General features: G+C 39.9%; 1 protein-coding gene across 5 annotated transcripts in view; it reads left to right on the top strand.

The window, feature by feature from the left end:
* Positions 1-17,219, top strand: part of scaf8 (SR-related CTD-associated factor 8) — a 56,404-nt gene that overhangs the window by 2,989 nt on the left and 36,196 nt on the right. For 3 of the 5 annotated variants that reach the window (XR_015863555.1, XR_015863556.1, XR_015863557.1), the window contains exons 3-20: positions 7,948-7,992; positions 8,191-8,352; positions 8,442-8,598; positions 8,687-8,814; positions 8,955-9,131; positions 9,574-9,653; positions 9,740-9,851; positions 9,935-10,066; positions 10,332-10,441; positions 10,557-10,750; positions 10,839-10,939; positions 11,079-11,192; positions 11,381-11,537; positions 11,847-11,974; positions 12,207-12,348; positions 12,497-12,544; positions 12,623-12,847; positions 12,933-14,634. Coding sequence is in view for 2 of the 5 variants with exons in the window: in XM_088401378.1 (XP_088257504.1) it covers positions 7,948-7,992; positions 8,191-8,352; positions 8,442-8,598; positions 8,687-8,814; positions 8,955-9,131; positions 9,574-9,653; positions 9,740-9,851; positions 9,935-10,066; positions 10,332-10,441; positions 10,557-10,750; positions 10,839-10,939; positions 11,079-11,192; positions 11,381-11,537; positions 11,847-11,974; positions 12,207-12,348; positions 12,497-12,544; positions 12,623-12,847; positions 12,933-14,620 (3,900 nt within the window). In the remaining 3 variants the exon portion in view is untranslated. Of the gene's footprint in view, positions 1-16; positions 99-7,947; positions 7,993-8,190; positions 8,353-8,441; positions 8,599-8,686; positions 8,815-8,954; positions 9,132-9,573; positions 9,654-9,739; positions 9,852-9,934; positions 10,067-10,331; positions 10,442-10,556; positions 10,751-10,838; positions 10,940-11,078; positions 11,193-11,380; positions 11,538-11,846; positions 11,975-12,206; positions 12,349-12,496; positions 12,545-12,622; positions 12,848-12,932; positions 16,018-17,219 lie in introns of those variants that run through there. The other 2 variants (XM_088401379.1, XM_088401378.1) reach the window with 2 other exon arrangements.

Genomic DNA, 17,219 nt, shown 5'->3' with positions numbered 1-17,219 from the left:
TTTCCCCTTCCCTCAGCAGCTCTCCCAGCTCCCCCAAAGCACTGGAGGATGGGGTGGAGAGAGTTACAAAGAGATAAGAGAATCCCTAACCAGCTTAGGTAGGAGTATGGGTTGTTTCACAAGGAAAGATGCCTCAGTTGGTTCCATACTTTTCCAGGCAGTGCTCAATAGTGGTGCTTGGGAGACTTTGTATGTCTGGCCTGGCTGCTGATGCATTTCTTTAGTGTAAAGACTCTTAACTCAGAACACTGTTGGGAATGCATTGTGCACAAAGTGAGAATATTATTTGTTTTCCCCAAAATGGAGGTTGCTTTGTGGACATGCACACATTTCTAGTAACTCCATACTGTTTTGAACACAATAATACATCATGGTGTTCATAGTTAGTGCGCTGCATTCATTGCACACTGAATTAATTAGTCAAGATTAAATACTGCAAGTGCATCCAAATCATTATTGTGGCATGTGACCTCTCTTTGTATTTGCTTTAAACCTAATTGTTATGGATGAAGGTGTAGTGATTTAAGTCTTGGAATAGTGTGGCAGTGTTGTCATGTGATCAATGATCCAGTATGACCCCATTTTGTACCTAAGATGGTTTGATCCCAATTATTCATTTGTCATAATTTTCTTTCCACTTAGTTTCAGTTGAGTTAATATTTTGCGCTCCAGTGCATGCTAAGTGGTTGCTTTGTCTGAAATGGTGCCTCGTTTGAATTTTGCAACTTCTTTTAGATGGCTCAAGTTAGTATTTTTGTAGCCAGACATATTGTGTTGACCTTAGTCAGCTTTTTGATTGGTTTGAAGAACTTCATTCATCAGTCAAGAGATAAAGCAGATGATGACCCGAGTTTGATGTTTTTGGAAGACTTTCTATTTGCCTGGTTTATTGTCACAGTGACATGACAGGAGACACAATGCGCTTTCATGCATAAATAAAAACTCATTTGGTGTTGCGTTTGGGCAATGGATGGATACTTACATGCAATACCTGACTAAGATTTCCTTATTCATCAGTAATTCATTTAGAAAAAAATATGAAAGTACAGCCAATATCCTTGTCCTTGATTGAGCTTTGCGTTCTTTAGGTCCACTGTACATTAAAATAATGACTTAAATGTTTCATTCTTAACTTACTCCATAGAATTGTCAGTGAAACACCACATGTTATGTCGACAAAATATTATACAGGGGTGCTTGTTTTATGACGGTTACATTTCTTCAGCCTGTGACGTAACGTGAACTTGGTCGTGAAACCTCTTAGTCAATGTGGCTAAACAGTATGAAAATCTTCTAACCACACGAGTGTAGGTGGCCACATTAATATTTCGTCTTTCTCTTGGTAATGTGCACCGCACATGCAGGGACTCAGCATAAACTGTAACCACTATAACTAGGGCTTTGCTAAAAAAAAAAATCAATATGGGAATGTATTGTTGCGGGCCTCTTTACAGTTCAAGCATTGATATGAAGGCATAATTGATATTGCAGATTCATTCCTAAAGTCTGCCAGCACATCTCTCAAAGCTGCTCCTAGCTGTGCAGTGCAGATACTTTGCTGGTGATAAACTGGAAGCGCCACGAACAGTTGAAGAACATGCAATATAGCATAATAAAACTATAATTTAGCTATACACATGACCATTTTCAGAAAAAAAGTAAAGGAATGTAAAATATTGGGTTACATTTCGCCTTGAAGGCCAAGTATGGGGACACACACGTATTGCGACCCCTGTGTTGTGATATACGTTCTATGTTTCAAGAATTATTTCCTATTTACCCTCTTAATACTGTTACGTAAGACTTTAAGACGATATTACCGCTGCATAGTTACAGTTCTTTGCCTGTTTTGGCTTTTTTTCATTATAAACAAATATAACAGAATATTTAGCATTTGGCATTTTCTTTGCTGTGCATTTTGTTCACAACATTATTTGTGGAAGGACATAACCCAACACGCAAAAACAAAAATCTCAACTGCACAGTAAATTGGGCCAGTGTTAGTAAATTTAGGATGGCTAGGCACAGTGGTGTAGGACCTTGATTAATTTGTGTACATCAGGCCTGAGTTTATATCGAGTAAATGCGTGCAGATGAGATGACACATCAAATCAAATTAAACTGCGTAGTAAAACAGTGTAACCGCACTGTAAGTAATATCTGTGAGTTTTGGACATCTTCTCTTTGCAACCCTTGTCACCTACCCTCGTGAAAGGATTCATTATCGCTAAAAGTTGCGACAGCGATGTAATATTAGATTATTATTTTTAAGGGCCTTTATATATATATTTTTTTTTTTACAAACAAGCATTTAATTTGACGTATCTACAGTGAAACATCATATATATTATATACTATGGTGTGTTAAGATAATGGGAAATTAAACATTAATTGATATGAAAGATTCTAAGCCTATTACATTGCAGGGTTAAAATTATTAAATACTTTGACATGTAGTCTGTAAGCATTCACATAATTCTGTATATAATGTTCTAAATCATTAAGAAATCAAAGAAACTAAAAGGCAGATTAAAACAAGAATGCAAACACATCTGTGACTACATTTAACACATCCAACTCCTGATGCGTCACAACGTATGTAAACAAGTGAACTGCGCTTTTTAAACGCTGAACTTATTATTTAGATTCATAAATAAATACAATACAGTTGATAGCAATTAACAATCTTTTTTTCCCCATCGAAACTATACAGGCAACTGATAATTTCCTGTTTCTGCAAACTGATGCTGATAACCGATTTTTGTATTCTACAATTATATTTGTTGTTGAAGCTTAAAAGAAAAAAAAAAATCAAATCTTTCCTCCTACTAACGTTACAGGGTCAGAGGATTAAAGTGACTATTTCTTTATATTATCCTAACCACTAGTAATGGGAGAACTTGTGGAACAAAGGATGGAAGCCCAGTGATTTGAATATGAATTGTAACACAAATTATTTTATTTATGTGGCGCTTTTACAACAGCTGCAGCTTTAACAAAGCACTTTACAGAGCACAAGATAAATTATTAACCGTCCTTGATGAACAATTAATTTCAATTAAGTAAAATGGCCAAAAAAATCACCTCCAGCATTTAAGCATTAAGGAAAGTGCAAAAAAAATCACCTCCAGCATTTTTCCTGTGTGTCAGATTTTATGGATTGTTCGAAAGCCCACATTGTTTTGCCATTTGTGATTATTTTCAGGGCCAGACCGATTAATTGGCCCGCCAAACAACCCCTCAACCCTTTAAACATAAACATAATTAAAAATAATTCGCCAAATGGCTGATGTTTGACAATGTTATTTTTACCTAATATGTAGCTACTTTAACCATTTACAAAAGTTGTACACAAGTAACACGAGTCTCATTATTTATTACACGGTCTCAATATTTATTACACCTTTAAAACAAAACAAATATAAAATATATTTTTTTTGCAAGTCTGCTTAGGTGAGCCATGTACCTTTTCGAATTTAATTTTATTATTCAGAATTTTTTTTTCTTCCAAAAGCCCATTAAATGTGTATTGGTTGGTTATTTTGTGGTTATTAACTTTGGTTACTATTTTTCTGCCCAAGTTTGGAATGTCTTACTGTATAAATGCTCTTTGAGTGCCCCCTGTGTCTTGCGCATAATACGACTACGATCAGTGTTTACTTAAGATTCGCGTCTTATTGATGAACAATAAAGTTTGAGTACAATCGATGAAACAAATATTCATTCACAAGCTGTTACATGTTACTTGTTACATGGCACATGTGGTCCAAGATTGATCAGCTCGCTTTGGCTTTCACACACAATTATGGATGGTTATGGATTTTAAGATTGCCATCGCTTGATAATTTGAGACACATCTTGCAATATCGACATTGTGTTTTACAGCAGCAGCTAAAAGTATTTAAATATCTATCACTGGATAAATAGATATGGATGCCACCTCCATTACTAAAATGTCTGCCTGCAAATCCAGTAACCGTCTCATCATGCACATAAATGAGGCGGAGCAACAGGTAGAAGAAATGAGTCGAAGAGTAAATGTGATGTCGGGGGGAAAAACACGTCTTTTAAAATAAATATTTATGCTGTCGTTAGCTGCAGGGTTTTTATTGAGTTTGTGTTTCAGTTTTTTTTTTTTTTTTTCTTTACTAAGTTGAATTCTAAATCAAGCATAAAGTATGGTCTCTTCCCGCGCTACTGCTTCTGCTGCCGTGCACGGTTCGAACAATAACAAGAAAAAATAAAGTTTTTCAATTCGATTTGCGATTTTCTTGAAATCAGTCTTTAGTTCACCATTCACAAAGGGGAATAACTTGTACACACCTAACGGAAAATGTCGTCATACAATTAAAACCATTAAAATCTATGACTAGGCTCGACTGCTGCTATCAGCCGGAGGGCTTAGCAATATGGCCTGAAATTCATATCATGGTGCTAATTTAATCTTTTCGCCCTAATTGTGTGAAAGTAGTGTAAAAATAATAATGGAAATATTTCTGAATGCAGTGTTTAAATGTGGAAATTTATCTTTTTTTTTTTTTTTTTTTTTTTGCCTAAAAAGGGTCAGAAAGTTTCATATTCATTCTCCTGCTTCCTTTCATTGAAAATGTTCATGTAAACATGTTTCTGTTTGGCTGGTACGCCGTTTACCACTCTAAGACAACTTTCATAGACTCTGGCATGTCCGCGAACCTCATTAGGATAAGCAGTTTGGAAGATGGATGGATGAATGAATGTAAACATGACTCTTTTTTTTTTTTATGCACTGAAAACTATTTAATAAATAAACAATCCCTTGGCAAAGCTACATAGGAAATTAATTATTTTGAGACCTATTATTGTGTGCATCTCAAAACCCAGTACTCTGTGGTGCAATATAGGGCAAACAAAAGTAATTAAAATTGCTGATATTAATATTTTTGGCATTGTGCTCGTCATGATGGCTGACATCATCAAGCAGCCTGATTATGCTAGTGGTTTTTCAAATAAGATACTTTAATTATTTGGACATTGCTTTAATTTTGGACAACAATTAACATTTTTGCAGATTTCTCTTGGATGTTATAGACCAAACCTGAAACAAAATCATAATTAATGCACGTTTGCACATTTTATGCACTGCCAATTTGAAAAACTGTTTTTGAGTAAAGGGATGAAAGTAATACATTTTTAATCTCATCTATTGATTAATGAGCAAAATATTCAACAGATTAATTGATAGTTAAAATAATCATTAGTTGGAGCCCTATGCTTTTGTGCGTTTTGATTGGCTATTAATTGTGATGTTGCCTCATCTTGCAACCTGTGTGCATGTGCGTTTGTGTCAGATAATTGCCATTGACTAGTTTGAGCTGTCAATCAACGTCAAACAAGCGTGATACAACCGCTGATGTTTATTTTGTTGTTTTAATTTAGAAGCTCTTTGTCCAATGGCAAAGTTTTAAGCTACTCTAACATTATTTGTTGTGCACAAGAAGTTTGCAAATATAAAGACAAAGAAGCAGTACCATAGTTAGGCCTGTCACAGTAATTACTTATCTCAATTAACTTTCATAACTCTTATCCTTTGCTAAGGAAAAATGGACTCGATAAATGGTTTGTTTACAAAAGTTGTCATCATTCACTCGAGCTGCTGTTTCCTTCTCCTGTGGCAATTTTTTTGATGCTGTGGGAATGCTATCAATGCAATTTACTCCCGTTACAGTATTTTGTTATACAAGTAAAATTATTTTGAAGTTGTAAAATTTGCAGCTATTACTTCACTTCCTTTTACTGATGTTTTCAGTTTTTGCTGTGGTATTTTTTCCTGTTTTTTCTTTCTCTTAAAATTATAGCGTATAAAAACAATTTATCTGTCTGTGTTATCTGCGTTAATATATAGTGTTAATCTTTACATCATATGAAACTATGCCAAATGAGATAACTATATTAGCAAACATGGTCATACTATACTTCCCGAAAAAAAGGGTGCTACCAAATCCTGTGCGGTGTGACCAACTGAAAAGGTTGATAGCACCAGTGCAAGAGTTAGTGTCGATCCCTGACGACGTCAATTACTAAATTTAGCCCTCAAAGAATTTGGTAATCGATGTAGTAGTGACAACCAACTAACTAGTCATCTAATCTTGATTAATTATCAGGATGAGTGGTACAGAGAATGGATGGATGGGTGGATCACCACATTTTCACTCTTTGGCTAGGGTAGATTCATATAATATACACTTTTCTTGTAACACTCTTGTGATTAAGGGCAATACAAATATCCTTGACTTTTCTTGACTGATGTTTTTGAGTTGTTTAGAAGGCGGTTATTTCGAGTAAAATAGTAGCTTATGGCAGCTGGTTTTCTCAAGTTTAGGTGTATTTTGTATAGGACTCTGTATTTGTTATATGGTCACTGTATAACCTTGTTTAATCAACTTTTTTTCTGAAAGCATTTTCATTTGAGCTGAATTATTAATTGAACTCAAATTGACAAATGTCAATGCAATAAAATGTAATTTTCAAAACAGTTCGTTTGGAAGAAAAGTACAGCGTATATAGAAAATGAGCACGGACCTATTTACGATATGAATTATCAAGTTTTCAAATTAGTAGCCTAAAAATATATTTTTTAAATCAGTACATATTTAAATAAATTTGTTTTAGCCCAGCTATCATTCTACTGCTTGTTACTGATGGTAATCGTTTCAATACCAGTATTGAGGTACTTTATGCAGGTATAGAATTGCTCAAAATGTTGGTATCGTGACACACTTTTGGAAACGCAAACAGGAAAGAAAAAAGGATTCACAGACTTATTTATTTAATGATGTATGTCTGTATGTATGTATGTATGTATGTATGTATGTACGTATGTACGTACGTACGTACGTATGTATGTATGTATTTATTTCATTTATTCATATTTTTTCTGCTATGGTCAGAGATCCTGAAAAGCAAATATGGAGTTATGTGTACTATTTTCCCTTAACCTAGAAGCATAAAGTGGAAATTATATTTTTAAATGTCTTGGTTATATTTTTTTTATCATAGTGGGTATTGCTTCTATCCAGTCATATCTGTTTCTTTAGGTAGCTTGATATTAATTGCAATAACTATGACTGTGTTGAAAAACAATAGTTGAACTGTTATTCAAGAAAATACAAACGAGGAATGAGTTCAATTAGAAAACGCAATTAAGCAAATGGTAGGCTAATTTTGTTGCTACATCAGAGTTGTAAACTCTTCTCGTTCTTTTTTTGTTCTGGTGAATGATGTGGGACATGTTCAACAAACAATCAACCTGTCATCCCAGCTCCACTTGATATTTATATGATTTGCATAAAAGTTTTCCAATTACAATTGCCGCTCCTCAAATCTAAATTCTCGTAACGCCTCACACCATTAGCTAACTGCTCATTATAATCGTTTAGAGACATCCAATAAGCGCTTATTTGTTTGAAAACCAAACCACATATTGTTGGCTGCAAAAGTAACTGCAACAATTTGTCTGGAGAAGACTGCGACCACAAAGGGGCAGGCTTCACAGAGCTTTATTATCAAGATAATCAGTTTTCCCAATTAGTTTGCCTGCATGCCAGTCAACAAAAAGTCTGTGTTTATTTAGATAAACGGAAAACAAAACATCACAAGAAAATTATGTAGAAACCATTTTTCTGCCCCAAGTAATATAAATATCTTTCCACTGGCATTGAAGTTTCTCCATGAAATTTTCAAAGGATCCAACAAGTACACTGAGGCCAACACTTTGAAAGGATATATTACACAGTAAATTCTGAAGATTTCAACAAATTGCAGCTAAATCGTCTGAATCTGTGGAGCAGGAAAATTGGTGTGACTCCTGTGTGGTCTCATTAATTTTTTTTTGCCCCTTTTGAATAGCCCACTGTTTAACTATATGCTGCTTTTAGACTCTGCTATTAACAAATGTTCCCCTCTTTTCAGTTCTACAAGCATGTTGTGCAGAGTGTAGAGAAGTTCATACAAAAGGTGAGTTGTACTTACCTGTAAAATAGTCAAACTAAAAAATTATATAATTAACAACATTTATCATCTACTTACATCAGATATGCGACTAAGAAGAATATTTTTAACCACACCAAACAAATTTGAACATCTACCTTCCATGCTAAAATGTGAACTGCCGTCCATATTTTCCTGCATTAAATTTGGTTGTTGCCGTTCCAGTGCAAACCAGAATACAAGGTGCCGGGGTTGTACGTTATCGACTCGATTGTGAGGCAGTCGCGCCACCAGTTCGGCACGGAGAAGGATGTCTTTGCACCACGCTTCAGCAAGAATATCATCGCCACATTCCAGCACCTCTACCGTTGTCCGTCAGATGACAAGGTTTTAATGTTTCCCCTTACGTACTTCTTTGCTTTTTATTCGTGATGCAATTTGTTAGTTTTACTCAGATCTTCCTATCATGCTTCCAGAGTAAGATAGTGCGGGTCTTGAACTTGTGGCAAAAGAATGCTGTCTTCAAGAGTGACATCATCCAGCCGTTGTTGGACATGGCTGCCGGGATTCCTCCTCCGAGCGTTACTCCGGTCATGCCAGGCAGCGCTGCCCCCGTCAATAACACTACACCTGGTCAGTCGGAAAACCTGCGTGGAGGTCATTCTTTTAAGTAATGTCCATTGCCTTTATTTTACTCACTTGTTCATTTCTTTGCTTCAAGGCACACCAGCAACACCAGCCACACCCGCCAACATTGTTCAGGGTCTTCCTGACTGGGCTTCGCAGATTACCAACACAGACACTGTGGCAGCTGTGGCGCAAATTTTACAAACGCCTCAGGGCCAGCAGGTTCGAGAAAATGATACATTTGAGGGTCTCTTCTTAAAAATGAAAATTTAGAAAGAATGGTATCTTCAAAGTTTTGCCACAAAGTATTTTCTGCCTATTCTTCAGGGTATCTGAAATGTTTTGTTTTTTTCTGTCACCAGCTTCAACAGCTCGTACAGAGCCTGCAAATGCAGCAGCAAAAGCCTCAGCCTTCATTGCTCCAAGCCTTGGATGCTGGTCTGGTTGTGCAGCTGCAAGCTCTCACTGCTCAACTCACTGCAGCCGCTACTGCCAACAGTCTCAATCCCCTCGAGCAGAGGGTCTCCTCTTTTAACAAGGTACTTATAGCGCTAGTGACCCCCCACCCCCTTTCATTCTCAGAGTTAAGTTCCACGCCCACCCACAATAGATGAAAATCTGCTCTACAGATAGCATGTAATGTCTCTTTTGTTTGAGGCTCAAATGATCCCTCCTGCACACTTACAACACATTTAAGCATACTAACACTTTTTAAACACAACGTAAGCATATTTGAGCTGACAAAAAAAAAAATTCAAGAATTTTTGCCTTGCTTAACCGGACGTGAGCACAAATGCAAGAAAAAACGTATCCGAAAAAAATATTACCGGGATTGAGTTTTAAGATTTTCAAATGACAAAAAATATACCCCTCTGTTTTAATAGATAATAAAAATCAGCTATATACTATAGTACTTAATGATTACATTTATTTCTCTCTAATGACTTTTAATGAGACAAATCTAATGCTTTTTTCCCCCAGAAACTCTTGGGGCAGTTTGACTTCGGCAATGAGGCTGAGCGTGTTGAAGAAGCTAAAAAGGAAGCGGCATCCTCTCAACTGTGGGTTCATGATGTTTTATCGACAAGATTGATTTTTCCCGACGACCCTTGGATGTGCCTCATCCAATTTGTTAACCACTTTGCAGGCCAATGGTGTCGGAGCCCATGAACAGCTCACTCTTCCACCAACTTGCTGAGCAGCTACAGCAGCAGAACCTGGAGCAGTTTCAGAAGCAACTGCTGGAGCACCAGCAAAAGGTAGTTACACGCACAACCAATACTAGGGGGCGCTGTTATAATTGACTAATGTTTTGTTACACACTGATAATGTATTCCTGCAGGCAATGAGCATAGACGGGCAAGACACTCTATATGGACAGGAGAACTCGGTTGCAACTGCTCAGACGAGCTGTCAGCCACAGCTACCCGAGCCAGAAATTAAGATGGATGACACCATAGACAACCAGCAACAGGTAACTAAAGGCCAGGTGGTGAGACTGCTTGGAAGATTGAAATACATATTTTGGTTTTGTACGGATCGTTTCCCACTCATTTCTGCCACATTTGGGTTCTCCGAAGCGGTGACTCCTTAACCACTGTGCTGGGCACTTAACTGTGCTGTGAGGTGTACAGCACAGCAAATATATTTACTCATATTTATATTATTTATTTGGATTATTTATTATTTATATTTATATATATATTTGCTTATATTTATATTTTGAATTGATCCTCAAGGACATGGACCTTGATGAGGGCCCAGATGGAATGGAAGAGGATAACTTTGAGGCAGAAGACACAAAGACTGTCACAACCCGCTCCAGGACACGCTCGAGGTCACGTTCTCGGTCAGTCAAAACAAGTTTTAGTTTTTCTTTTTTTTAATGATTTTTTAAAGTTTTTAATCTTACAACACGGACATGTGTTGCAAAAAATCCTAACTGTGTTGTTTTGTCTCTCCAGGTCTCCCAAAAGGAGACGGTCTAGGTCCCGCTCTGGCTCTCGGAAGCGTAAGCATCGTAAGCGGTCACGATCACGCTCCAGAGATCGTAAGAGAAAGACGTCACGTTCGTACTCAAGCGAAAGACGTGCCCGAGAACGGGAAAAGGAGCGGCAGAAGAAAGGACTGCCTCCGATACGATCCAAGACTCTAAGTGGTAATTAAATCGCATTCATCTTATATGTTTGAATTATCTGATCAGTTCAGGTCAATAAATTTTTGTCCTATTTGTACCCTTTATCTAGTGTGCAGCACAACTCTTTGGGTTGGCCAAGTGGACAAAAAGGCTTCTCAACAAGACCTCACAAACCTGTTTGAAGAGTTTGGCCAAATAGAGTCAATAAATGTAAGAGGTCTACTCTACAGTATGACTGTGTCTTCTGTCATTTGACCCTCACCCATTCACATTTCCAAGAAGTGTATTATGTGTTAGTTATTGACTGGATAAAGTTTGTCTTATTTTGTATCTCTTACGACCTTTCTAGATGATCCCTCCGAGAGGCTGCGCCTATATCTGTATGGTCCACAGACAAGACGCCTACCGTGCACGCCAAAAGCTCAGCACAGGTTCCTGCAAAATTGGTTCCAAGATCATCAAGGTACACTTTGCTGCCGCTATGCTGTAATTTGATTGAATGCAATGTCATTTTCCCCATAGTTTCTTTGTAATTGAATTCTACATTGACCTCTAGCAGCGGAACCTTGGACGGCTTGATGTCTTTTATAGATTGTGTCTTTGAACAATACTTTGTTCTCTCCCTGCCACCGTTATGCTGTTTAAATGCAGATTGCTTGGGCCCTAAACAAAGGAGTACGACAAGAATACAAGCAGTTTTGGGATGTGGACCTTGGAGTCACCTACATACCTTGGGAGAAAGTTAAGGTGGATGACTTGGATGACTTTGCCGAAGGAGGAATCATTGATCAGGAGACTGTCAATGAAGGTAAAATTTGATTTTGTATTCAGCAAAAATAATCGATGGGCTCAGACATGGGTCGAATCAATTATCCACACAACATAATAGAATAAAAGAAGCAATTTCAAAAACAAAAGATCATACAGTATGCGGGGTGGTAACTGATTGGATTCTTACATAGCTGAAGAAATTGCTTCTAGTAAGGCTAGTTCTAACTTTGAAACGTTAATTGTTAATATAACCAATTAATAGTTAACCCTGTATTAGCACTGCGAGCAAGAATCCAACACGCAGGAATAATTTGGTTTAAAAATCAAGTTTTGTCTGTTTCTTCAGAGTGGGACACAGTTAAGAGTTCAGAGGCAACCAAGGATGGTATAATCCAACCACTAAGCGCCGAGACGAAAGCATCCAACAGCCAGAGTGAAAGCTACAACCAGCCAGTACCCATGATGCCGGTGCAGGTAAGAAAGATGCTGCCTGTTGCTAAACTTGTTTGATGGTTGTAAATATGATGAGATCCTCTCTGTGGGAGCATTCATTTATTCTGTAATTCTCTCACAGACCACATTAGTCACAGAAGCCAGACGAGCTTTTAAATTGAAAACGATTACACGAAAGGAAAATTGAATATCAGTTATGGTGGCATTACAACTAAAGTAGTTATTTTCAACCTGCTGTTTATCTCCTACTCAGCTACCAGTGCCCCAGGCCGTTCCTGGTCCAGTAGGCTTGGTGCCTCCTAACTTCCCTGTCAATATGAGCATCCCCCCGCCAGGTTATGGGCCGCCCCCACCTTTCCTAAGGCCCGCATTTAATGCCTCACAACCACCTCCAGGTATTTTTTTTTTTTTACAAACTTGTCGTACTACACTGAAAGCATGCAACTCTGTGTACTGTAAGAACCCATAAAAGAATCTACCCCGTAAATGATGAACCATGGGAACACTGTAATTTAAGATTACGTGTTATATTCTGTTGTACAGGTTATATGCCAGCAGCACAGAATGCAGCCATGGCCTCAGCACCAACTTGTAAGTGCTATTTGCGTGGTAACCTTTTGCCTCATGTGACATGTCATTTAGAGTGATTTCTTTGTGACCCTGCTGTAGCTCTAGTGCCACCCCCTGTGGCAACCAGCCAGGAGACGGCGAAGGAATCTCCGTTCAGCTCTATGATCGCAACGACCAGCTCTATGCCTGGTGGCTTCATGCCCTCCGCTATCTCTGGAGCTAATGTATTTAATGCGGTTGGAGTTCAAAGTCAACAGCACTCGGGTGACAAAATGCCACCTTCTGCCAAGGGTTTGGAGGGGACACCGGAGCTTTCTCTTCCAGGTGGCGCACCATTAACATATATGATGGATGAGTTGACTAGTGTGGAAGGTGACATTAACATGCTGTATGTTTTATCTGTTCCTAGGCATGCATAATGCAGTTCGCAGTGGAATGGGCCTCCTTGGCATGCACCCCTCAGCCCACCCACTACACCAGGCAGGAATGGCGGGACAAAGAATGCCTGGAATGTTGCAACTCGACGTGCGTCCTAACCTCCTTCCGCCTGGGGCCGGGGCTCGCTTTCCTCTCCTCCTCCAGGGACCTGGCCAACAGGCTGGTGGCCTTCTTGACAGCCCCCTTCAGGCTCAACCCCATGTCAGGCCTCCATTCTCTCAAATGGATCCATTTCACAGGCCCCCTCCCCAGGCCAATGATAATGTAGCCAAGACAGAGGAGTCTTCTTCGGGGGCTGATGAGGGCAAAGACCAGGACTACCGCTTCCCCCCAGTGGAGAAGCAGAGTACAGGTCTGCTGAGAACACCTCCACCAGAGCACCGGGCGCCCCTTGGCGGGGGAGGGGGAGGTGGCAGGCCCCCTTTGCTGCAAACACCAGGGACTCAGCCAGCCAGAGGCAGTCTACTTGGCCGTCTACAGGCTCTTGCCGGGTTTACCCCCGATAATCACTGGAATCAGTCGAGGGGGGACTTCGATGAACGAGACGGCATGGATCGTCCCAACCCGGGGCAGAACTTCCCGAATCGCTTTGACAACCGTCCCGCTAATGCAGCTCCCAAAAACGTTGCCGGGACACAGCCTTGGAACCGCAGCGGTGGCGGTCCAGCCGGGTTCGAAAGTGACCTAGATGAACGAAGATCGCAATGGGACAGACAAAGAGACAGCGATGAGAGAGATTTTGACTTCCGGAGGGAAATGAATGGAAATCGTCAAAACCGCGAACGGGATAGAGACCGGGAGCGAGGGCGAGACCTTCCCCGAGAGCACGACAAAGACCGCAATAATGACCGAGAGCGGGAACGCGGTAATTGGACACCTGTTCTCCCTCTCCCAACACCTCTTCTTCCTACGCCCCCTCTCATCCCTAATCTTAATCTAAACCAAGGGAAACTGCTTACCCCTCTCAGATTGAACAACCCCATTCAGTCCCGATTCCAGTCCCCCCTGCTGTCTCAAGCTCAGGCCAAAGTGCCTCTGTTAGGTCAGCATCAGCTGCCGGTTCCTGTCCAGTCACGAGAGGTCAGAAAAGCCAGCCCAGCAGCTGAATCCCATAGCCCTTTGCCTCAGACCCCTCAATCCCAATCCCCGCCCTCAACCCAACCTGAGAACAAGGCTCAGACCCCATTGCCCAGTTCACTCACTGAGGCCCGATCTTCGCCCCAGCCAGAGACCACTCTACTCCCCAAATCACCACCCCAAGACTCGGACAAGGCCTGTCCCCAGCCCACCAGGTCCTTAGACACTCCGGGCCGAGAATCTCCTTTAGGCGTCACGCAAGCTGTCAGCCCCCCTGTAGAGTTGACGCACTCTCTGGAGGCGCAGCTATGCCCACAGGTGGAGACTGAAGACGTCTCAAAAGAGAAAACCCCTTCCCCTAAAGCCCAGTGGCTCAATGGAGCTGAGATGGACAAAAGCACGGCGTTCGAGCCCACGCCGGACGCCTCTCCCGAGCCCACCGAGTCTGCGCTTCCTGAAAGTAAAGCCGAGCAGGAGCAGGCCGGGCCTCCTCAGGACGTAGACATTGTACAGAGTGAGGCCATGGAGGAAGCTGCGAGTGAGCCAGTGCTAGACACTGACACAGACACTGAGGGGACATAATCATCACTCAGTAGGTAACAGATCATTTTGTATAGTTGTCTCTTCTTCTCTGTACTCATGTCAGCAAAGCATCACCACCACACCGGACACGGCAAATAGCTCACAATTACCAGTGTACTTAAATAGAGAGCTCCTTAGTGACTTATTCTGAGAACATTTTGTTTGTTTGTACAGTATTTTGTTTCCGTTTTAATTTGTACTGCCACCACATCACGTTTTAGCAAGCATAGCTTAAGTAGGTATCAAACGGAGGGTCGTACGTTTGCAAGTGGTAGCGAATACGCGGCCTCGTTACGGTTCACTCAAGGTCACATCTGACAACCTTGAACGAACGGTGACGAAAAAATATCACTATCCACTCGCAAACGTTTGCCGCTCAGTGGGATACGGGTACGTTTTATCTGATCGACTACCCCAAACGGTTTGTGTGGGGGCACGCGCTTTGACCTTCCTATGGAAGAAAGGATGACATCAGGGCTGTTCAGCAATGGATTGTTGACTGTTCAGCAATGGATACAATTGCACACAACACTGGAAAATTACAGTTGTGCGCTCATTTCTTACACCTTCTTTTAAAATGCTGCTGCAAAGTTTTAGTGAATGCTTTTAAGGTGTCTTGTGCTTTTTTTACACGCACATCTAAGCCTGATAAAACATTACGGCTATTGCTACTACTCAATTTGGAACCGTATGGAGAAAAAAAAAAAAACTTTATTATGCTGTATATGTAATGTGTTTCTAATTATGATGAAGCTGAGCAAAACAGTAACAGCATGGGGAGGAGCAATGGATTAAGACAATGAACAGAGGGATGCGATGGATGTCAGGTGCATTTTGTTTTAGTGTGAAATAAACAACTGTCTCCTTAAACACATGCTTTAGGACTGCTTTTCTGACCCAGGACAACCGGAAACATTTCTTCACACGCGTGCACACTATGTGCCGTCACTTCAGACAGTAAATGTTATTTGGAACTGAAAATGCAGCTAGATCATCCATCCACTCTGGTGGATGGGGAACACGGGACATAGTTTAAATTACAGATGATTTCAGCCTGTGTTGTGCTTGGTGACTGTTGCAGATGATTGGATTGTGCCTTTTCAATGGACTCTTTTCATTGCTCCTGTGCGATACACACCAAAATGCGTGTGTGTGTGTGTGCGCATACTACCTGGACAGAATTAACAAACCTTTCATGTGTGGTAGCTGGAGAGTTTGTACAGCACTCAATTTAGAAGAGACAATATACTTGTTCTGTGCATGCAGCCTTGTAGCCTCTTGTCGTGTTCATTTCATGCTTGTAGTGCTCTTCTGTTCAGGCACATCCCCGGAGATGCTTAGGCTACTGTTCCACCACAGGAAATGGTATAATAAATAAAAGTTGAAGGTGCATCAGATATTGCTATATTTTTTTATATATATATATTATTGTGACAAATGTAAATTTTAAGAAGTGACACCTTAAAATAAACACGGAAATTGTCAGTAGGTGAAAATCTGAGCTGTAGAGAAACCATATAAATTGTGTATATCGCTTTATCCCTCCCCACATTTTTAACACATTTAAATAGCAACGTGATGGATTAAAAAAAAAAAAAACATTTCAAATGCCTCTAAAATCCTCATAACAGATACATTCGCGAGAAAACAATTAGTTGACTAAAGTACATGACCTACTGCTTACACTGCTTTTCTGTTAAATAATGTTGAATTTGCGTTACTATATCGCATTTTTAAGGCAAGTTATTCCGTTTGAAGGATAGCAGCATTTTAAGGCGATCACTCAAAGCACACCTCAAAATTCCGGCCACTATGAGCTTATTTGTGAATATTCTTTTATCAAACTTGGCTGCCAAACAAAGAAGGGATTCTCTGAGTAGCAGACACAATTAAAGGATCAGTTGAAGTCATAAAGTTTACCCTTTATGGGTGAGTACTGACACGTCTTTTGCGTTTCAATATATTCCTTGAAGCCTATAGCAAAAACAAACAAACAGCGGGTTCCCTTCAATAATTAGATGGATTTAGTTTATTAAATTCAGCAACGTCTGTTTGCCTCTTCTACTAACACAGCAAAATCATCCCAGGCCGTAGTGAAAGACAGGCCCACATCACCCGTTCAGTTACACAGGACCTCATCCGAACCCCAGCATACCAAAACAATTTTCGTCTGAACTCATTTATCCGCACATCTATTTTGATCTGGAATAAGATGGCCTTTCAAATCAGATCAGCCACCTCTATTATGCAATTTAAACGGCTATACACATATTTTTTAATAACAAACCAAACTAGCACCAATAAACAATAATGTATATATATATATATATATATATATATATATATATATATATATATATATATATATATATTGTATTGAAATGTATGTAATGTTATAGGAACCTGCTGTAAAACAGTTCTTGAACTGAGTCAGGCCAGTCCATGAAACTTTGATGTTACATGTCGACCTTTCCTCTAAATAAACTGAAACTGAAACTGAAAAAAACACTCATTTAAATATGGGAAATAATGTAGGCGGCTGCATCAAGGGGTCCGCAAAAAGGCAATTCCCCCCCCCCCCCCCCCCCCCCCCCCCACA

Source organism: Syngnathus floridae, chromosome 16, assembly GCF_059516105.1.
Source record: "Syngnathus floridae isolate MCC-2025c chromosome 16, RoL_Sflo_1.0, whole genome shotgun sequence".
Classification (NCBI taxonomy): Eukaryota; Metazoa; Chordata; class Actinopteri; order Syngnathiformes; family Syngnathidae; genus Syngnathus; species Syngnathus floridae.
The sequence above is the reverse complement of the archived record's forward strand: the minus strand, read 5'-3'. Positions and strand labels throughout refer to the sequence as shown.